A 23,658-nucleotide genomic window follows, 5' to 3' on the forward strand; every position below is an offset into this window, starting at 1 on the left:
CCCGCAGACCCGGAGGTCTGTAGACCAAAAGCCCAGAAAAAGATTGATGCGGGGAGAGTGCAATGGAAAAGGCGAGGGATTCGCAGCCAGAAATAGGCAGAGATGGGATAATTGTGCAGGCAAAAGATCTAAGAACTGCAAGTGCAACACCACCACCTTTACCCACTGTCCTATCCTGTCTGTAAACAATATACTCTGGCGGAAAGGCTGCCGCGATGTCAGGATTAGACGACTCACAGAGCCATGTTTCTGTGAGCAAGAGACAGAGTGGATTCTCCGAGGTAAGGAGCTCAAAGATGTCCAAAGCGTGCCTATGTAAAGAACGGGTGTTAAGCAATAAGCACTTAAACTGTTTGGGAGGGACCGGACGGGAACCCTCAGAAGCCCGGTAAATGTTGGGATACCATCCACAACCTGGACAGCAGCATTTACCTTTGAATCGGCCGGGAAAGACATACCGACAGGTAGCGGTATTACGGTTAAATGAGAGTAGATCCACTGCAGAGTAGGAAAGCCTATGGCCAGAGCCTGCCGCCGCGCCGTCCGCTGCCGTGTCGTGGACGGGCGCAGACGGGCAGGACTCTGGCACGACTCCGGCGCAGATCCGGCGCGCCCGCTGATCGCGTCCGCTGCGCGATAGGTAATAGGTTAATATACTGCATGTGTTCTCATCTTTTTTCAGGTTTTTTTCTCACCCTCTTTAACTGTTTACAATATGGGAGGGCAACATTGAAAGGGGTGTTTTTAGAAAAATTGGTGTAGAAATTGTACACTAAGACAAGTTATGGGGTGTTTGCTGATGAGTATCTTCGTAAGCTTTTGGGATTGCAAATGGTATATTGAATTAGCAGACATATGGGTTAATTATGGATTGTTGACTTCTTCTTACATGAATGGGATATTTTAACAGGAAACACAATTAAAATGGAGCACTCAAAAATTAATGAGGCCTAGAAAGTTCTCTCCCAATATCAGTTGGCAAACAGGAGAATTGAAGAGAGGTGAAAGGGGCAGGTGGGTCTTACTAAAGTCTCAGTGGGAGGGTTCCTCTTAAGTTTTGTTGATTACTATAGGCCGATTGAGAATGAGGCAGAGGCTCTATGTCAACGCAATGAGGCTTCGATGAATGCCGTGGGCCTGGTCATTTTTGACAAGGATTTTAATTTCATTCAAAACATGAAGTTAAATACTCCAAAAAAGCAGAAGAGGCAATTAAAACCCAAAACTGCAGCACTACTGCTCTGGTTTCTGCAAGATTATGCCTTGATTGACCCAAGGTGATTAGATCATCCTGATATGTGAGAATATACACGCTTTTCAAAAATAGTTCATCAGTGCATCTCAAAAAGATATTTTTGTTTTTATTCTGTGAGCTTTGAGAAGAGGGATAACAGATGTTACTAGGCTTACGCCTAGATGGCGATTCGATAAGCTACGCCCTTTAGACCAAAACTGGAAAAAATAAAATAGATTACTAATTATTTTTGTCAAATCAACACTAATTCGGCACAAATTAATTCATTGTGGGATGCCTTTAAGGCACGTTTTAGGGGATGGATAATTATTTATACCTAATGGGGATATAAAGATTGTTTGAGGACAGTTCAGGAATTATAAAAGGCAGTGGATTTTGCAGTAAAACAACTTAGCGAGTAAGGAGCAACAGAAGATGAAAACAGACTGTCCAAAGGACTTCAGAACCTTAGGGCCCTTTTTTTATAGCAGAAGAAAAAAGCAACAAAAAGACCTTTCAACAAAAAATATATGAGGAGAGTCAGCAGATAGTTAAACAGCGTGCATGGTCTTCCAAAATAAGAGCCAATATGAAATCCCTTCACATGATAGTGAATCCCGAGCCCTGAAAATTATATTAGATGCCAGGTCATATCCCTCAGCGGAATGCAAAGCAATTTCTTAGCTCCATTGATCTACCTAAAAATTGTAGACGGACAGAAAAAAGTCTCATTGTAAAAGTCACTACTAAAGATGTAGAGGCGTTGTTTATGTTGCTGGCGAGCGCGAAGGCATGCAAGTGTGGTAGAATCCCAACAGTGGTCTACAAGGAGCACTATTCGAATCAGCAAATTTTTACAACACAACACTTCAATGAAATTTTGGTGGGAATCCCAATACCTTCTTCATTCACAGCGGCTATTATAATTAACCTTGTGAAAAAGAATAAGCCAGCTCCAAATGTGAATTGCTATTGATCAATTTGTTTGTTGAACTCTGATTACAAACTATTTACAAAGGTTTGATTGACATAAATGATAAATGAAAAGTCAAAACATTAAATAAATACAATAATTGAACCGCTGCTCTACATCATTTTGGGGACACAGGTAAAGAAGCCAGACACCACCTTGAACATTCTGATGTGTGCCCGGCTTCTTTGGGTCTTTGAAAAAAAAAATCTTTTGCTTAACAAGAACAAGAAAACCCAAAGCTTAAGAAATTATTACAGTGTACATAGAGTGAGTTTGGTGCATCAAAATAAAAAATATTACCACAATTCAACCCTCCAGCTCACCCACCCGCTCCACCCATCTGACATATGTTACAAACAAACAAAACTTATTACCCACATATCTGCTACCCAATACTAACTGGGGACTGTCCGGTTCTGTAGCCCACCCAGGCCCCCCATATCTTCTCCCATTTGCGTGAGCATCCCCATCTCTGATATACTGCCCGCTCATCCGGTTGACACCAGTCTGAATAATTTTCCCAGGATTCCACCGTTGGGACTTCACTGGAGCACCATGTACGGGCGATGTTACTTTTTGCCACAACTCCCGCCAGAGCGAGCCATGTGGTGGACCATTTGGGCCATACTGTTTCGCCTGTCACCCTCAGGATATGCCATCTCACTTCTAGTGGGACCTGCTTCCCCACCACCGATGTCATCACGCTGGTCACTCCCGCCCAGAAAGCTTTAATCTTGGGGCAGGTCCACAGTATGTGAAAGAAATTCCCTATCTCACCACAGCCCCTAATACACTGCTTCGATGTACAATAGCCCATATGGTACAGTGCGGTCCTCGAGGCGTAGGACCTGTCGAGAATGCGCAGTTGGATCAGCCGAAATCTGGCACGCTATGTCTCTGGGGCTCTGCAGGGCCTCCCTCCAGTCATCTTCTTCAAGGAGACCCACGTCCGATTCCCATTCCGCCCGCAGGGGCCCCAGACAGTCAGGTGTATTATTGATTAGCTTTTTGTAGGTGAGGGATATTGCTTTATCTATCATTGGATCAAGGAGGAGTCTGTCTGCAAGAGGCGTATACCCCAGTATGGAGTCCCCTTCCTTCAGATGACAGTAAAGTGTGTGTCGCAACTATAGGTAAGTGTTCAGTCGTACCCATGTGTAGCTACCTGAAGACCCTCAAAGGTAATCAGTTTCTCTTTTATCCAAACATCCCTCAGGAGATAAAGGCCTATGCTACTCCACCTGTGGAAACCAGATGCCTCGCCTCTCGCAGAAACTCTCCCTCCCAAAGTGGCGTGTGTTCAGTGAGCCTGGCCTCCCAGCCGATCATTTTGGTTGCCTTCCACCATACCATAACAACAGTCTGAGTGTGGAGCGGAAGGGACGGATTGCCCCTCCTACCCCTGTAGAGAGCAGATAGGTAGCTGCCCACATCCATAGCAAAGCGATCAACCCGGTAGGCGGGTTCCTCAGTCGGCGAGAAGACCCACCCAAGACCCACCCATTAATGTTAACAAGCTGAGCTGCCCAATATTATTTTCTGATGTCTGGTATCGCCAATCCCCCTTCATAGACCCCCTTCTGTAATTTCTTTAGAGGGATCCTAGGGCAACCTCCCCCATAGCAAAGTTCGTTGTTTAAACCCAACCACGCGGAAGAAAGCTTCTGGACTCTGAAACTGGGTATTCTGTATGGCATAGAAGAAACGCAGGAGGGCCAAAACCACCCTTCCCATCATGGAGACCGGTAAACGTCGCCAATGGTCCACATCCACTTTCAACCTGTCTTGCTGCGAATGTACGTTTAGCTGCATGAACCCCTCCTCCGTCTTGGTGATAAAGATGCCCAAATATTTAAAGGAATCCTTGTGAACCAGTTCTTTACATGCCGTGGTCAGAACCGGGGGCTCCTCTGCGAGAGTGTATACCGAGGATTTATCCTAATTTATGCGATATCCTGAGTATTGGCCAAAGGACCGAATGATATGGATAAGCCTAGGGAAGGTCTGTCTAGGTTTATGGGCATACAGCAGGATGTCATCCGCATAGAGGGAGATACGTTCTTCCCTCCCCTCCCCCCCCACATCAATGCCTCTCACCAGCGGATCCCCTCTTACCCATGAAGCCAGCGTTCAAGTGCAAATGCAAAGAGAACAGGAGAGAGCGGGCAGCTCTGTTGCGTACCCCTATGCAGCTGGAAAACTCTGGACAAAGTGCCGCTAATCCTGACGCGGGCTAGCGGGGTTGCGTATTATAGTTCAATCCAGGTGCGGACGCCCGGACCAAATCCAAGCTTGACGAGTACAGCATACAGATATGGCCACTCAATACTATCAAAAGCCATATGCATGTCCGGTCGCTGCTGCACCATATACATTACCCCGTATAAACGGCAAAGATTTAGTCTGGTGTTTCTGTGAGGCATAAATCCGGACTGGTCCGGGTGGATCAGAGACTGTATCACAGGAGATAATCTGTTTGCGAGGGCTTTAGCCAACACCTTGGCCTCAAAATTCAAGAGTGAAATAGGCCAGTATAAACTACAACAATCTTGCGGTTTGCCTTTCTTAAGGATCACAACAATAAGTAGCTGTCCTCAGGTCAGGCAGTAATTGACCTTCCACTCTCGCCTCTTGGAACATATGGAGCATGTAGGGTGCCAGGTATCGTGCCACAAATTTGTACAATTCCGCCGGGAAACCGTTCGGGCCCGCTGCTTTCCCTGACTGAAGGTCCCGGATGGCACCCTCGATTTCTTTTGTAGAGAAATCCGCGTCAATTGCCTCTTGGTCCTCCACACTGAGCATTGGTAAAGCAATAGCCATTAAAAATTCTGTGCAATCCTTTACCCCTCTATCTGCCTGGGTCTGATAAATCCCTTCATAATATTGGGCGAACGCCTCTGCTATGACTGCGCCGGTCCCCTTCACCGTAACTCAGAGACCCAGTTACGACCTCTATCCCGCCTCTCCAACCATGCAATAAGTTTATTCGCCTTATCGCCTAGGTCGTATGTGCCGTTGCGTCGCAATAGCATACGTACGAGCTGTGTTCTTCTCCAAATCTCTGAGCTCTTTGTGTTTGAGTCTAAGTATGTGGAGACGGCCTGCATCGCCCCCCTGGTCTGTTCCCATCGCAGATTCAAGAGCTGTGATCGCTTGCTCCAAACTGTCGCATTGCGCCCTTTTTTCTTTGCGTCTAGCCCTGGTAGTCGCTTGCACAAAGTCCCTGGCCACCGTTTTATAAGCCTCTCACAATATACAGTCGGATTGCACAGATCCTGAGTCTTCTGCAAAATATTGCTCAGTACATTCCTCAAACTGCTGCCGAAACTCCTGGTCTTTAAACAAATAGGGATCTAAGTGTGGAGGTAGGGTCCTGTCCCCACTGGGCCCAGCAGAAGCACCTCCACCGGGGAATGATCAGATATTCCCTGGGTCCTGTGACAGCCCGCCTGGAAGACTCCAACTGAGGTGGTATGGGTGAAGATGTAGTGCAGACGGGACCCGTTACCGTGCAGCGCAGATATGTGAGTGTATTGTCTAGCAGCGGGATTGTGCAACCTCCACAGGTCCACAACCCCATAGCAGTCGCAAAAACCCTCAGTGGCCGCAAACCCCCCAGCCCTTTGGGAGCTCGCATCTCGGTCTAGTTCAGGCAGCATTGTCTTGTTCATGTACCCCCCGCCCCCCCCCCCCGAATGAGAGTACTCACTGGCATGTCCAATAACAATTTGCCGAGGTCTGGGAAGGTCGCCTCATGCAGTCTCGGAAGGATGTACACTGAGCATATGTTAAGGGTATGCCCCTCCCACATTCCCGACAATGCAGCATATCGTCCCAAATGATCACACCACTTGCGAGATACTACCAGTGGCACCGAGTTCTTAAGCAGTATCGCTGTTCCCCTAGAACCAGTTGTGAACCCAGCATTTGTTAAAAGCGTATACCCAAACCGGTTGAGCGAGAGGTAGTTATTCCCCTTCAGGTGCGTATCCTGCTGGAGCACTATGTCGGGGGAATGTCAATGGAGATATTGTAACACCATCGTCCTTTTAATTTTGTCCCCCAGACCATTCACATTCCACGATAGCACCTTTAGTTTTTTAGTGTGTTGCGAGGCCATTCAAGAGGAATATGTAAAAAGAATCCACCCGTCAGCCCTCCCCCACCCTACCGCACCCACTCCCTATGTATTGGCATGAATCCTGCTGACCTAAGACCCAGGTCACCTCGAATGACATTGGTATTCTGAAGCAAACATAACAGAACTATGCCCAAAAGAACCCCATGAACTTCATCCCCCCTCCCTGCTACCCTGCTTTGAAGGCCTAAAAATGCCCACATCCCCAACTAGCTGCGCGCCTGTGGCCCAATAAACACTCAAAAATTGAAGGGGTTGCCGAGGGTCTCCACCCCAAGTCCCTGTAGGGCCGCCACAGGGTCTCCACCCCAAGTCCCCGTAAGGCCGCCACCCAGCCCGAGTCTCGTAAAGTTTAGTTGCAGAACACCCCCACATTTCACGGAGCCATCCCATATAAGGAATGCAAGGACCCACTAATCAGACATAACTATATACGGTACGTGAATCAGCTTCCAATTGTCTCTAAGGTCGCTAGGCTCAAGGATCTCGACCGCCACGATCGTTTCTCTCGCCTGTCCAACCCCTCCGGTCCACTGGAAGATCCGAACACACAATCACAAGTGTCTCTCCAGCCATCTTCTCTGCGCTGATTGTTCTGCTGTTATCGCCCCTCGTCCAGCCATACTTGCACATCGAAGGGGGCCGTGAAGAACCAAGATCTACCATTGTCGATAACTTTAAGTTTCGCCGGAAAGAACATCATGTACTTTATGCCCCTTTCCCTTAGAGCACGCTTCACTCCATCAAAGGTGCGGCGCTCCTGCTGCACCTTCAGCGTAAAATCTGGGTAAAATGTTATGATATGCAGTTTTATATAGCGCCCAGCTGCCCCTGCAAAGGGGCATCCCAGCGGTAAAGAAGAAAACTGCAGAGCAATAGACAACAAAAGCAGCCTATAGTGGAGGAAAGAGGTGCGTTTTAATGGCCTTACGGAATGCCAGGTAGTTTTTCATACTGCGAATGGCGATGGGGAGCATATTGCAAAGTTTGGCTGCCAATACACAGAAGGATGTCCACAAGCACGAGCCCTCCTCACCCGCGGAACAACCGCCAGATGCTGGCCCATAGACCGAAGTTGGCGGGAGGGGGTGTATAGTGTAAGCAGATTGGCCAATATGTCTGGAGAGGAGAGATTTAAAATTTTAAAAGACATGGAGGATCTTGAACTCTATGCGTTTAGCCACAGGCAACCAATGTAGCCGACGCATAGCACTGGAAGTGGGGCATGTCCTGGGCAGACCCAACAGGGTTCTAGCCGCAGCGTTCTGGACCCTTTTCAGTCTTGTAATTTCCGCATTACTGCCTCCCAAGTAGAGCCAATAAGGCGGAAATTACAAGACTGTAACGGGTGTGTTCTCATAAGGGAGGTCGCCGTAGAGGCGGGCTGCTGCAGGATAGCGTCCCGGTCTCTATAGTTCAGAATCCGCGCAATGGTTGTCCTGGGGGACGCCCTTGGTTTAGGCGGAGGGACTGGAGCTCTGTGGGCCCTTTCCACAGTAAAGAAGGCGGAGAGTCGTTTAGGTTTGAGATGGTTCATTATTAGATCCTCCAGAAAAAGATCCATGCTAGAACCCTCCGCCCCCACCGGGTCCGCGACCACACATATGTTGTTCTGACGAGCCCTACCTTCCTGGTCTTCCAGCTTCAGGGCCACCTGTTTGTGTTGATGGCCTAATTGCTGAACCCGTTCTTCCAATTTACGTGTGGAGGATTGCAGTTCTGTTATGTCCGTCTCCGCCGTAGTAACCCTCTCCGAGGTCTTGGCCATGTCAGCACGGATCAAGTTCATTTCAACAGAAACTTTATCGATCTTTGTTTCCAGCGTTGTTCCAAGAACTTGAATGGTCGCATTATAGAACTTAAAGACGGTTCGGGTGCCTCCTCCGGGCCCCCCACGTCCCCCTCCTCCGTGGGCGTCTGTTTCGGAACCGCATACCTGTCCAATTTGTTGAATTGCACTTGCGAGGCTCTTTTAGGATTCATCATGCACCGGACTGGGCCACAGTGAAGACAAGGAGTGATGGACACCCAGTGCACACCCAAGTTTCGCTATAGCTCCAAGTGGATCCAATCACTAGGCCTTATCGCCGATGGTAGCCACCCACCGAGACGGGGCATCCATCACGACCAGGCCTTGGCTGCATAAACAGCTGTTATGCGGAGGCACCTTCCCACTGGCCACCATCCACTGTGCCCGGGTCCAGCAGCAAAGATAGATGGGCAGGAGAGCCACAGATGACACCACCCTCGCAGTCACTAAAGTGGGCCCAACCTCACAGCAGCAAAGGATTCAAAAGATCATGTGGGGGGCTCCCGCGCCCCACCCGCTCAGGTTGGTTGCAACGAGGTCACCGATTTGCGTCTCACAATCACCTGGCCACCATGCCACTGCCGCCCAACTCCGCCAGACACCACAAATCACATCGGAAGCAAGGAAGGCGGCGCCATGCAGGATCTCTCGTCACCACACGGGCCCAGGGCGCCTCAGGCTGATGGCGCAGCAGCGGCACCAGGCTCCTCACTTCATGGGCACAGGGTGGGGGCCCAGCCTCTTCTATGACCCCCGGTCCCTCTAATGCAGGCGATCCGCACGGGGGGCCCCGCCCGCCCGTCGGAGTGCAAAACGATGGGCCACTAAGCGCGGTCTCGCAGCCGCACAGCAATCCCACCTCTACCTGACACCGCCCGGCGCTTCAATTCTTACAGGGCGGGTCCGATGGCGCGGCACAGAATCTCGGGGTCCAGATGTAAGCGCCCCCAGGCCACACACATCGGTGTCTCGATCTCGCAGCTCAGGATGATTTGACGTCCGGATACGTCCTGCGCGAGCACCGCCCAGTCGCTCCGGAGGCCTCCGCGTTTGTTGATCTCACCTGTCTCTGCCTGTGCGCTTCGTGACTCACCAAACAAGAGCACTTGGTGTCCCGCTGCACCACAGTTACTGATAGCACTGCAATGACAGGATTTAGGCCGGATATCGCGGGCCTTCAGCGCAGCCCCAGTGGAGCTCTCACTTTACGGTGCCATCTTGGCAGATGCCCGGCCACGCCCCCCGCTCTCGGTCTTTTTAATCCATCTCTTATTGGACGAGATAATCTTGTTTTAACAAAAGCTTGACCATAAGCATATACCTACAGCTGTAATTAGTATGTGAATGGTACACGAGCAGCCTTCCTTTACTAAGTTACTGAACGAATCCTGTTAAATCACCACCTTTTCTTAAACAAATAAGATGTGACATGTTGATCAGAATTTATATTTAAATATCTATGTATGGTGAAATTGCCCTTGATAAGTTTAAAAGATGGTAAAGAAGAGATGGTTTTTAGAACAAGCTAAATATTGCGTATTCACATTCCATGCCATTCCATTTGCATTTATTAAATTTAAATCTCTTTTCATCCAACAGAAAACAAGCCATGAATGCATGAATTGATTATGAATAATGAAGATAATGCTGTAAATCTGCAAAAACAGAAATGACGAGCTCCAGTTTTAAGGAAAACAGCAGTGGAGCCAGGAACAGACGAACTTGCACATAAAGTGTTGGATCCTGGAAGAAGCATTCATGGCCAATTTAGTAACCGTAAGACGAAGACATTATGTCTAGAAAATGAAGGCAACAATGCTAAGAAACAACCTCCTTTGTAAACTGGTGCACAGTTCCAGCTTTCGTCATGTGGTCAGTATGATGTGCTTAAGAGTGTTTTTTGTCCTAAAATGATAACAGAACATCATTCAGTGCTCTAGGTGTATTGGAAACTCTTTCTGGCCAAACCACAACAAGAAAAAAGCACAACGGAGTGGAGCCAGACAACTGAAGGGTAAAGGAAAGAGGAGTTCTGATGTCTAAAATACAGAGTACTGTCCCAGTTTGCACTGACCAGAAAAAGGATGAATATTTACGCGCCAATAGGAAAAACCTTTATCTAATCTAAAGACACAATCACCCACAAGGAAACTTTACACATGTTATGTGTGTAGCAAGTATTTAGTGATCATTGTATTTTTAAATCGGAGAGAAGACATGCAAAATAAGACGCACATAAAGGGAATGTAAGATTAGTACAAGTGCTTTATCAAGCATGTCGTCCCTTCAGGAAACACAATCATGTGATGTAGACAAATACATACCTGACCCACAGACACTTACCAAGAAAGAAGATTCATATGCAAGCAGTGAGAGCTTTAGTTTGTCATCCCTTCTACAGTGCCACAAGGAAACGTGCACAGGAGAAAAATCATTCAAATGCACCAAGTGTGTGAAGAGCTTTATTCGATTATCAGACCTACAAAGGCATCAGCGAACACACACAGGGGAAAAACCTTACAATTGCAATGAATGTGGCAGTAGTTTTAGTGAAGCCTCAAACCTAAGGATGCATTGGAGAACACACACCGGGGAAAAGCCATTCAAGTGCAATGAATGTGACAAGTGCTTTACTCGATTATCCGGCCTAAAAAGCCATCGGCGAACTCACACAGGGGAAAAACCATACCATTGCAATGAATGTGGACGTAGTTTTAGTAACTCCTCAACCCTAAGAATGCATCAGAGAATGCACACAGGGGAAAAGCCATTCAAGTGCAGTGAATGTGGGAAGAACTTTTCTGAATCGGCATACCTAAAAAGGCATCATATAACACATACAAGGGAAAAACCCTATGATTGCATTGAATGTGGAAGTAGTTTTAGGGACTCCTCAAAGCTAAGGATTCATCAGAGAATTCACACAGGGGAAAAGCCATTCACATGCAGTGAATGTGAAAAGTCCTTTAATCAGTTATCACACCTACAAAGACATCAGCAAACACACAGAGGTGAAAAGCCATTCATTTGCAGTGAATGTGGGAAGAGCTTTAGTCAGTTATCACAACTCCAAAGACATCAGCAAAGACTTGCAGGGGAAAAACCATACCAATGCAATGAATGTGGAAGTAGTTTTACTGCTTCCTCAAATCTCCGGATCCATCAGCGAACACACACAGGGGAAAAGCCATTCAAGTGCAGTGAATGCGTGAAGAGCTTTAGGCAAATCTCAAACCTACAAAGACATCAGAGAACACATACAGGGGAAAAACCATATAAGTGCAGTGAATGTGGGAAGAGCTTTTGTGAATCAGCAAACCTAAAAAAACATCATAGAACTCACACAAGGGAAAAACTGAATCATTGTGGTGAACATGGAAATAGTTTTAGTGAATCTTCATCATTAAGGATTCCTCAAGAAACAGATGCTGGAGAAAACCTATTCAAGCCTAATGACTGTGGGAAGAATTTTAGATATTTATCAAGCCTAAAACAGCCTCAGACAACACGCATTCGGAAAAAGACATATCGTTGCAATGAATGTGGATGTCGTTTTAGGGACTTGTCAGCATTAAGGAGTCATTGGCGAACACACACAGGGGAAAAGCCATTCAAGTGTAGTGAATGCGGGAAGAGCTTTAGTCAGTCATCAATCCTATACAGACATCAGCGAATGCACACAGGAGAAAAAACATTTGAGTGCAGTGAATGTGGGAAAAGCTTTAGTCAATCAGGACACCTAAAACGGCATCAGCGAACACACACAGGGGAAAAATCATTCAAATGCCGTGAATATGTGAAGAGCTTTTGTCAATTATCAACACTACAAAGACATCTGCCAACACACTCGGAGGAAGGGGGCATGGTCAAGATGGCATCTGAGTAAGTTGCAACAAACTGTGAGCCCAGCCCATCGCCATCCATTCTCCAAGGATCCTTCCTCCGGCGCCCCTGCTTCCTACTTACCTCACCCCTGAAGCCTGTTGTGTTGTGGGGCGGTGCAGGTCCGCAGCTGGCCTAGGATTTGGCCCACCCAGGAAGCAGCCTGTATACTCTACCAAGGCGCGGCCTCAGGTGTGGGCAGAGCCTACATCTCAGCTAGGCTTTTTCTGCTTTGACTAAGTGGAGCGCGAGCGGTGATTTGGACCTGGCTGTGCCATGTCCGGCGCGGTCGGAACTGTGGAACCCTCCTGCTGCTGGGCTACAATTGAGGATCAGCTGCACTGCCTGACTTGAGCAAGCTCGTTGCATAAGCCAGAAGGAATCAGCTGAGCCGCAGCCGGCATTGTGGGTTTGGCTCCCCCTATGACTGCACCCACCCAGCTTAGACGTGCTGGACGAAGCCTTGCAGATGACCCTTACCCCCAGTCTTCATTGCCTGCATGACTGGGGCCCCGAGCAGAGAGCGACGATCATGAAAGGGCTCACTCCTCTCTCTTGTGACTCTGATGGGCTGTCGCAATCCGCAACCAGATGTGTTGCACCATGTTGTTTCCTATTCCGGAGGGGTCCTATGTGGAGGGACCCCCCCTCCACTTAAGCTGTGGCAGAATTCTCGCTCCACCACCTGTTTTGTATGGGCCTGTTGTGTGGCCAAAAAGTCTCTTGTGGGCTGAGTGGACCTGGCTTTAGGGCCGGGGCATTGTGTCACCATCCAGAGATATGGGAAAACCTGGGGGCTGGCAGGTACAGAGATGTTGGCGACCTAGGGCAGAGACAGGAGGGCAGGCTCCACAGAGAAACAAGGGCTTAGGCGAACACAACACATTCCCTCCCCGCACCCTTGGTTGGGGCTGAAGGAATAGACCTTGCGGCATTGTTTAGGGACCTTGATCTGACGGACGCTCTGCTGCAGAGAGGCCCAGACCTCACACCCATGTCAGCGGGTGCTCTGGTATGAACCACCTCAATTGGTTGTAACGTCTGCTGAGCGAATTGCACCAGGAGGTGGCCCTCGCTGAGCTGGGGCCATACTCGTAGGCTGTATTGTACGTATTTTACTAAAGGGTCATCAGCGGGGGACCCAGAGCCAGCGGTGGACTGGACACATGGGTCATCTTCCTTTTTGGGGCATTTCCGCCACATCAGCTTATGCCTCTAGTTGGTTTTTGCTATCTCTCCTATCTGTTGCGAGATCATGTTCCTATGCATTTTGTTGCTGTTGGCTGGTCGCTCATTGGTGTGGTGGCTGGGAAAGGGAAGTTGCGGTATTGGTATTGCATTTCTTTGCTTTTTACGTTTTCATGTTTTTTCAATGGTGAGCATTGATGTGGGGCTGGGAGGGCGATGCTGTGGGTGGGCTGGGCATGGGGCTCCATTCTTGTTACATTAATCATGCAAGTCAGTAATCATTTTGCCACAACACACTACTATCTCATGACCTGGAATGTCAGGGGCATTTCCATCTATGTTAAGAGGTATCGCATTCACCAATACCTGAGGAAGCGCAGTGTACACATATCCTGCTTTCAAGAAACCGGCCTCTCTTCCCCTGGTCTGAAGGGGATGCACAGGAGATGGACGTGTACATTGGTGGTGCCCACGTACTTGAGATATGCCAGGAGTATCTTGATTTGTGTTGCTTCAGGGGTGCCTCAATCAGTGTTGCATACTAAAACAGATCCCGAAGAGAGGCATGTGGTGGTTGAAGGGTTGCTAGATGGGTTTCCCATTTCCCTGGTATCATTGTATGCCCCAAACTCCTACCAGGCACATTTCACAGACTCGTTAACCGCAGTATTACTAACTGCCACACTCCCGGCTTTTGGGGGTGTGATCATAATTGTGTTGTGGATGTGTTATTAGATCCCATTTACCAATCCCTGATGCGATTTCATTGACAAAACACCTGCAGTAATGGGGGTTTCATGCTCAGGTATCGGACACCTGGTGCTACCTACACGCAGTATCTATGGAATACTCCTATTACAAGTTCACACATCCTCCACACCAGAATTGATCTCTTCTATTGCAGTGCCGATAAACTGTCCAGGGTGTCACAGGCTGAACGCCTTTGGCGAACCTCCTCTGATAACCGCCCACTCCAGCTCTCACTCTCATGGGGCCGGCCCGCTCACCGATGTGACGCATACCAGTGGAAGCTGTACGAGATGCACCACTTAGAACTGCTCTCTCTGACTACCTGGATTTGTACTTTAGGGAAAACAGGGCTACTGCATCAGATGTTCTGATGGACCGGGATGCATTCAAAGTGGTCCGTAGAGGTCTAGCCATCAAAACAGTCTATGGCACTAAGTTAGTGCTGCAAGGAGGAACTTCAACGATTGGAAGCCAAAATTAGAACGCACTAACTGCTATTACCCACTAACCGAACAGCTTCCACTGGCGCAAGCGAGGCTCACACACAATACCACTTTAATTAAATTGGGCGTTCTGGACTACAAGGAGCACTTGGCTAGGAAATACGTGGTGGGAACAAGGTAAGCAGACTTCTTGCCTGGCTCGTCCGCTCAGACTCGCCCAGAACTCGTATCACAACACTATCAACTTCCAGGAAGAGATAAACCTCACTTTCTGCTCCTACTTCAGTACACTGTATGCCGCTCTAGTGGTAGTGGACACCTCCACAATACGGACATTCTTGGAAACATGCATCTCCCACAATTACAGGCATCCCACTGGCAGACGTAGAAGCCCTGCTCTCCACAGTCAAAATATCTCAGGCACTTAAGCAAATGTCACGCTGTAAGACCCCGGGTGAGTATGGTTGGTCCGTGGATTTTTATGATGCCTTTGCATCACAGCTGACCCCAAAACTCCTCCAGGTCTATGAATCTGCCTACTCAGTGGGAATATTCCCACAATATATTATGAGAACAGTGCTAGTGGTGCTGCCCGAACCTGACAGTGTTCCCTTGCTGATTAGGTCTTATCGCCATTGTCCCTTTTAAATACAGATATTACATTCTCGGGAAAGTACTGGCCAAGAGATTGATACTAATAGCACAACATCTAATAGTGCTCGATCAAAATGGTTTCATCCCTGGTAGAAACACATTTTTAAACTTATGCTGCCTTTTCAGGATATTGAACTTGGCAGGAGAATCTGGTGCTGATCTCTGGGTAGCTGTCCTCGACATAGAGAAGGTGTTCGAAACTCTGGGGGAGAGAGTGCTTACTTGAAGGAGGTCCTCTTTTGACTTGGGGTGGGACCGAAGTTCCTGACATGGGTTTTGTTGCTTAATAACATACCGTGGCGAGGGTAAAGATTTGCACTACCATATCTCACTTACTACACAATGAGCGTGGCACACAGCAGGGGTGTCCCCTATCACCTTCACTCTGGCCATGGAACCCCTTGCATGTGCTCTACACATACACAGCAGGGCCCTGAAGGGGGGTATTTGAGTTGTAAACCAATGGCATATAGTCTCATTATAAGCTGATGACGCATTTGTTTACCTTTGTGAGCATGAAAACAATATTCAACACCTCCTTTTGACTGAATCACTTTTAGCAGGGCCTCTGGCCTCAGAGTGAACTGGGGAAAATCCCATCTCGTTCCCCTGCCAGCAACTGCGGGCGAGCAGCAACAGAGACTTCCCCGCACCCGCCTCCCCTGGAGCTATGACACCTTTACATATCTGGAAATCAGAGTTTATCACACTGGCAGACCTGGTAGATGGCAATATAGGGAGGGCATTGTCTACCGTGAGAGGCTCCCTACCTTTTTGGACATACCTCCCTCTCTCCCCTATGGGGGCATAGCTATCTCCAAAATGTTGGTACTCCTGCTCGGCCATCTTTTGAACAATGGGTATATTACAGGGCTGCGCTCATCCTTGATTGCACTGATATGGGGCAATGAGAGGCTAAGGGCCACGGTCACTAAATTATAGGCCCACTGTCCGAGGGTGGGGTCAAAAACTTTGGGAATTACTACGTAGCAGCCCAGTTGCAATGGCCGACACACTGGCTGGCTGGCTGGAGACAGTATGTCAGAACTGGGACATTGATTCAGGAGATCATCTCCACCTGAGGTGGTTACTTGGCTATAAGGTGGTTGACCCTAAAGGGGCGGGGACATCCTTATGTGGGTGGCCACGTCCTAGTGGGACACCTATACCACCGAGCATTGAACATAAACCCCTACACACCAGGCCAATCAATCATCCCTCTGGGCGATGCCCGACTGCCCTGCACTCCAGTTGAGGCATGATGTAGCCCAGTGGGCAGGGGCAGGCCTCACTACATTGGGAGGCCTTTTCAAAGACTAGGTCCTGTACACTTTGGAGGGCCTGATGAATGACTATGGCATTCTACAGGGCTAGCCATCAAAACAGACAGACATTACTCACACATTACTCAGCCAGACGGGCTATTACCTGCCTACATAGTACTTTACGCTGTGATAGTAAAACACCGCTTCCAGCTTTGAGGGATCGTTGGGAGGCTGCACTAGATGCAATGCTTATGGATAAGCAGTGGGACACAATGCATAGGGATGGTTAGAATTATCTTCGCCAACTCTAGAGTAAAATACACCCAACTCAATTTTTTGCATCACCCTTCTCAGCCCCGAACGGATAGCCCAAATGTATCCAGGCACTGGGGATGCCTGTCCCATTGTTTAGCCAACAGTGCTGCAGACTTTGCTCACATGGTGTTGGATTATCCCTCTATCAGCGCCTACTGGGATGAGATACTCACTCACATCTCGGATTTACTGGGTTACCACCTGGTAAAAGGTACATTACATTATTTATTAGGTCTTACTGCCCGCACCAGTGAAGGTAAATCCCCCAGCAAGTTCCTTGACCTGGCTCTATTTCTCACCGAGCGGTGGATTGCCATGTGCTAGAAGTCGGCCCTTTTCCCTCCCTTATAGCTGAGGCTCTCCGATTTAAGTTCTGGGATATTGGTTGAACATGACGCGCTGCAAAGAGTCGCTTTGGGTCATAGCGGGTCTGCTCACCCCCCGACTGGGAAAGATACCTGACCCTAGTGGGGGCAAAAATCAGACGAGACCGCCCTGAACTCCTAAGTGCACAGCATATATTGATATTTTTCGTTAGTAATTGGGACTCCTCAGGGCGCTTCCCATTCCTCTTTGTGGTGCTGCCGTCCCACCAGGGGATCTTGCCTTTGCCGCCCTTGCCGTGCACTCTTGTGGTCGCTCCCTGCCCAACCTCCCTCACTTCCTCCCTCCCCCCTCCTCCCCTCCTCTTTCCCTGTCTTGTGAGATTTCTCCGCCCTGTGTCGCAGCTCCCCTTCTGGGGACTGCCCCCCTCCACTGCTGCATACCTCCAATTATCTGAGCTTGTTGCTCCTGTTTCCTTCAGTGCTTATTTTTTTCAGTGGTTAGCAGCACATGATGGCATGTGCAGACTGGAGAGTACGATGCATGATGTGGAGGCAATGCACCCATGTATGTACTATTATATATGCCATGTTAGACCATGTTGCTTATACTGGGTTATGTTGTCACTCTGTGTCCTGTATAAGTTTCCTAAAATGTTAATAAAGTGTTTTTTTTAAAACCATTTGAGTGCAGTGACCTTGGAAGTACTTTTCATGAGTACTTAACAGTAATGATTATTTAGTGAACGCACACGGGTCACAATTGAAGAGAATGTGGGAAGGACTTTAGTCAATAATCAATCCTTTAAGCGCATCGACAATAATACTAACCCATCTGTTCACTCACAGGTTAGCAAAAGACTGCAGTTATGGTGGATTATGGCATTATAAAAATTATAAGTATGTGGGACATTCCAATACAAGATAATAAAAAGTAGAACATAAAAGACTTAATTGCAGAAAAGGAAAAAGGAGCTATTTGTAGACTTCTAAAATTGTAGGTGTCTGCAATATTTATTTCTCTCCATATGAAATACCAGGAAACACATTGGGAGACTAGCACAGTGTAGGCTAAAGACAAAAAACAATGTTTTTTTTTCTTTCTGTGAAAGAGTTATAAAGAAATATCATACTACCTGTAAAAGCTATACTATGTACAATGCTATTTTCAGGTACCTTTCGGGATTCGTGACATAACCCATAAACCAAACCCCCTTGGAGTGAAGCACCTCTTAGGCCGTCCACAAACACAAACCTGACTTTGCAACAGTAACGCCGCAAAAAGGACCATGACAACGGACAGAGAACACTCTCTAAGAGCACAGCACGTAAAAGTAGGAAATGTGAACTGTAGCTCTCAGATTTAATGCTTGACCCGACGCAGGAGAAATGATGGTCATTTCCACCATCACATGTATCTCTAAAGGCAGCAACCATGGCAGAACTTCCCCAGAGGTGTCAAACATCTGCCTGGATCCTTGGGAGATTTGCAGGCTCGCCAGACTGAATGATTTGCTGTTAGATTAATTGTATATACATGTAATTTTTTTTAAGGTGTTTCTTATTTACAGAACATCATTCAACCAAATCCTAACTGGTGAAAGGACAGAATCGGTGCCAAATGGCAAACTTATTGCTTGGAGAAAAAGCTGTTTAAGATGTAGTTCTCTATAGGTCTCAAAGCTGGACGGTTAAGTAAAACAGCTAGAATGCTAACCTTTCATCAGGCGGCACAGAGGCTCGCGTTGTGAGATAGACAGAAAATAAAGCCACAAAATCACCATTTACATTTTTTTGGGGAGTATTGTCGAGGGCAGATGCCTAATGGAGTCGAATTTTGAAATTATTGTTGAACATAGGAAGAGATAATAAAGAGTTTGATTGCACGCTCAGAAGACACAGCTAGAATAAAAAATATGATATAAAATGACTAGATTTTGCATGTTAATAAAAAAATGTGTGCCTTTTGATATGTAATAAAAACAAAAAAAGTTTATTTTAATTCATGGTATTTGGCTGATGATGGTATAGAAATAGTAGTTTAATGAGATTGCTTCCCTAAACTGTCAAGATAATTTGTTCTTTCAGCAGGAGCCTAGCAAAGGTGGCATTAGACCGATCCAGACTCGATGGCGTGACTGCTTTACCAGGGATCCTGGAATTGATGGCATTAGAGGGTCCAGTCTTGATGGCATGACTGGTCTCAGAAGGCCCCCTTTTTGCATTTTTCCAGGAACAGAAATTTTTCTTTGCTTCGAATGGTACTAGCGCTCCTGTGATGATGGAGAGGGAAATGCTACTAGTAATACTGAGGTCAGACCTTCATTCAATTTTCTAGGCTCTCCTCTTGTTAATAATCCATATAAATGCCACTGAATATTAAGTACTTGAATGTATTCTGTCACTAGAGGAATTTTAAAAAACTGTTGCCTAATTAAAAAAAGTTTACATTTTTAAAGTTTTCTAAGACTCTTATGTGGTGCTCCTTATTCTTCTAAGCGTTAGAGGGAGTTAGATCTATAACAACAGTACCTGTGAAATGAAAGAACCCAGTACAAAGAGTTTCTCATAAAACTGCAAGCACCTTGGTAGGGTGAATAGTTGTACACCTATGGTAATTTAAGTGCTGGATGAAATGCTTCTGCAGAAATCATATCCAGAATGCCACTATACATATGACCCGGACTACTGGAGGTTTTCGAGCATTTTTTGATAATATGGGCGACTGTTCCTCGGCCTCTATAAGAACATACAGTCTGTGGAGCCACTCCACTGGTGCCCTGAAAGGGACCTGCTTGAGCTGTTGTCACATGTAACTTGTAAAGGACAATTCAGTGGGTTCTTCTGAGAGCTAGTAATTCCTTATTCCTATAGGAGCTTAATATTTACATTTATACACCACTATGTTGGAATTACAAGCCCTTCTGTACTGGGCCAATATAAGGGCAAGTAAGTGACCTGTACTGAAGTATGTCTTTGTTACCTGGCAAACCCTACTGAGAATCTGGTGAGAATGTTCACGGAATTATTTAGAGAATTTTTGTTGTCACTGGCTATAAATATGTGTGTGGAATTGTGTTAAAATACCCTCATTTCATGTAAATATTCCCTCCAGTACATCTAAAGGGAGTGAAAGATGTCATGTTATGTTATATTTTGGTAAGTTATATTATGGGCGTATTTTTAGCTCACAAATCATCCGTGACGGTATCCAGGCCCTCTGTAATCAAGGTGTGAGGTCCGCCCCGGAGAGCTTACTTGAAAAGCCAGATCGTCAGCTTCTTGTAAAAGTCAAGAAGAGAGGAGGAGGCTCTGATGTGCTGTGGGAGGTTGTTCAAGGCTTTAGGAGCCAGGTATGAGAAGGCAAGGCCGCCTGCTCTGCTTTTGTGTATGGGTGGGATGTGGGCTAGTAAGAGACTGGCAGAGCAAAGGTGCCTGGAAGGTTGGTGGAAATAATTGCGGCTGTTTAGGTAGGCATGGACGATGAGTTTGAAGTGTGCGTGCTTGTGTATCAGGAGTCAGTGAACTTCCCCAAAGTGTGGTATGATGTGGGCTCGGTGTGGGAGGATGAGGATTCGTCTGGCTGCTGCACTTTGGGCAGTCTGCAGTCCTGTTGTGAGCTAGTTATTTATTCCTGCGTACACGGTGTTCCCATAATCTGATGGTTTTCTTGGGGATGTCCGGTGGCATTTGAAGATTTCCTTCAGCATACTTAGGGTATTGAAGTAGGACGAGGCTTCTCTGTTGACTTGGATGGCCATGTCCCGTTTGTTGGCTATGATGATTCTGAGGTGCATTATTTAAGAGCAGGTTCTGTGGGTGTTGCCAAAGGTCTGTGGGCCATCAGGAAAGTTCCATGGCAAGGCGTCTTTCCTGAAGACCACCACTTCAGTCTTGTCCAAGTTCAGTTAGAGGCAGTTGGATTTTATTCAGTGTACCACTTCGATCATGCATGTGGTGATTTTATTTTACTGATGTTGGGTGTTTTGTCTGAGAGACACAGTATCATTTGTGTGTCATCAGCATGTGTGGATGTTTATGTTGCCAACTGTAAGACGTAGTGGAGTCATGTAGATGCGAGGGCTAGTGGCTTAGTGGACTAAACGTGTCCACTGTAGGGGCCTGCATTTGACCTCATGGTAACAGATTCAAATCCCTGCAGGGCCCACTCAGCCTATCATCCTTCTGAGGTCGATAAAATGAGTACAATTGAGTTAGGTAATAATGAACATTTGTTATTCAGCGCCAAGATGCCAACGGGTGAATGTGCGCTTTACAAATACACGTTATGTTAAGCCCTGCAAAACTCTGCGGATTAGTTCTCGTTCTTTAGAAGCTTAGAGGGGCCTGGTGTGTCCCTGGATGCCTACTTCCTGAGTCATTTGGTCATTTCAGATAACCAAGAACAACACAATATTGGAATATGAAAATTAATATATTTATTTTGTGAATGGGTAAATCAAAGAATCTCAAAACCTTTCTATTTTACTGTCACAGGATCTCTTGAAAATATCTGATAGCCCAGATATATTTATAAAGTTGGTGTGAGATACATGTGCAGCAGATACTACAATATGTCTACAAACAGTAGACTGGGGCACTGGCACTTTCAGATCTTGCAAATCTAAACTTTTAGTTGCTGTCAAATGCTAGAATGAGCCGTGAGCATCTATGGAGACAAAGTTCTACCCATCCTGGCCTATTTGGTGTGGAAGGTTTTGTGAACCAATGACTATTGAGTAAAGAAAGACCACTCCGCCACGTGGCTACCTGTCATGTATGACATGGGGTGAGTTTACTGAGAATTGGCCTCTCAACCTAGGCTGAGAGCACTAGGGGGTGTTTGACTAATTTAAAAGTGTGGGTGATTAACGAGACAACTGTGCATAGCTTTCGCTGCAGATGTACAGAATAAGAAGGGAGTCGGTCGCTGAGATGCCTAGTTGCAGTGGAATCAAGCTAATAAATAAAAGGATAACTGAATGGCATTTTGTCAAAAGTCATATGCTGAGTTACATTTGTCAATGTATTGGTGCCCTTAAAATGAAAATAACAATAATTAAAAGTAAAAGGTAGTGTGAGAAGCTATATACAGGAATAGTCCAAGTGTCTGAGTTATAGGTCAAAAAGTGGCTTCATTAGCCGAAGAATTCATGGCATGCATTCCTTCGAGGATGCTGCTGGTGTAAATGTCGACATGTTGTGTTTAACTATTGGTGTGATTAACTATAGAAACCTTTTAGTTAATCTGTCTTTGAATGTTTAATTGAAAGAGTCGTCATTTTAAGAAGTGGATATGTGTTATCCTTTTTATGCATCCGTTCCTTGTTTCCCACCTGTGTTTATGAATTAATTAGTTAATGTTAACATGCAATTTAAGTATCTGTTCAGTTGAGGTGTTGAATTCATGGAATATACATTAAGTACAAAATAAATCATGAGTGAGCCAATCACTCACATTCTGTCGGCTCTTCTGTGATTTTCTTCGTTATGAATAGAGAATGTTTGAAATGTATGTCTGGGGTCTTCCTCATTAGGGAGGTGTGAAGGGCCCGATGTAAGACTTGCTTAGTGAACTCATCGAAATAAGTGTACGAGATGAAGTCCCCTCCTCCCTTGTCCATATGGACTTCTCTATGGGTGAGTTCAGCACACATTTGAAAATCAAGGTTTTGTAATGTAAAGAAAAAAGGCAAGGCAACCATGTAAGCATTGAGAAGAGCAACACCAGGTCTTATATGACACCCCCGAGTCAAGTACTGCAAACCGGAGTGCAAATATGTATACAGTAGCAGTGCTCCTTTATGAAAGAGGCCAGCTCGACCTTGACTCTCTCTCACTCAAACCCAAACTACTCTACACGCTCTCCAGCAGCACCTTTAGAAGACTAGTGGGTGAACAGCAGACACTCTCACAAACCCAGCCTATTCTACACGCTCTCCAGATAACACCAGCAGGCACTGTCTCCCAGACCCATGCAATTCTACACGCTCTCCAGCGTCACCTGTAGAAGACTAGTGGGTGAACAGCAGACACTCTCACAAACCCAGCCTATTCTACACGCTCTCCAGCAGCACCTGTAGAAGACTAGTGGATGAACAGCAGACACTCTCACAAACCCACCCTATTCTACACGCTCTCCAGCAGCACCTGTAGAAGACTAGTGGGTGAACAGCAGACACTCTCACAAACCCAGCCTATTTTACAGGCTCTGTAGCAGCACCTGTAGATGGCTGGTGTGTGCACAGCAAACAGGATCACAAACCCAGCCTATTCTACACCCTCCACTGTTACGTTTCATACAGGTACCTGGATATAGGCTCAGATGGTAAGCAAACCTTTCACCTATATTTCCCCTGCCATTACACTACATAACGGTTCTTGGTACTGACTTTTGACCTAGTTACGGTACTGCTTAAAGGACATGGGGTTTTCTCAGAAAACTAGCCTCATTCATTATGCATGAGGATTCTTGGAATCTCAGCAGGACTACCATCTCCTGTATAATAACTATGTATAAGGGTAATTCCTTCCGTCATCCTAGTCCGACATGACACAGCAAGGTAGATCCCCTGAGGGTTCCACTTTGGTTATATAAACACCATATCTTTGCTGAGGCAAGGAGAGGAGAATAAGGACTTCCATGCCGACACATTGACGCAAGATACTGAGGTTCCTGC

General features: G+C 46.7%; 1 protein-coding gene across 2 annotated transcripts in view; it reads left to right on the forward strand.

Annotated features, from left to right (window-relative positions):
• Nucleotides 1-23,658, forward strand: part of LOC146839103 (uncharacterized) — an 83,393-nt gene that overhangs the window by 21,186 nt on the left and 38,549 nt on the right. The window contains exon 2 of one of the 2 annotated variants that reach the window (XR_014960780.1): nt 9,758-19,291. Coding sequence is in view for 1 of the 2 variants with exons in the window: in XM_085603110.1 (XP_085459236.1) it covers nt 10,434-12,044 (1,611 nt within the window). In the remaining variant the exon portion in view is untranslated. Of the gene's footprint in view, nt 1-9,757; nt 22,437-23,658 lie in introns of those variants that run through there. The other variant, XM_085603110.1, reaches the window with a different exon arrangement.

This window comes from Triturus cristatus, chromosome 4_2 (genome assembly GCF_964204655.1).
Source record: "Triturus cristatus chromosome 4_2, aTriCri1.1, whole genome shotgun sequence".
Taxonomy (NCBI): Eukaryota; Metazoa; Chordata; class Amphibia; order Caudata; family Salamandridae; genus Triturus; species Triturus cristatus.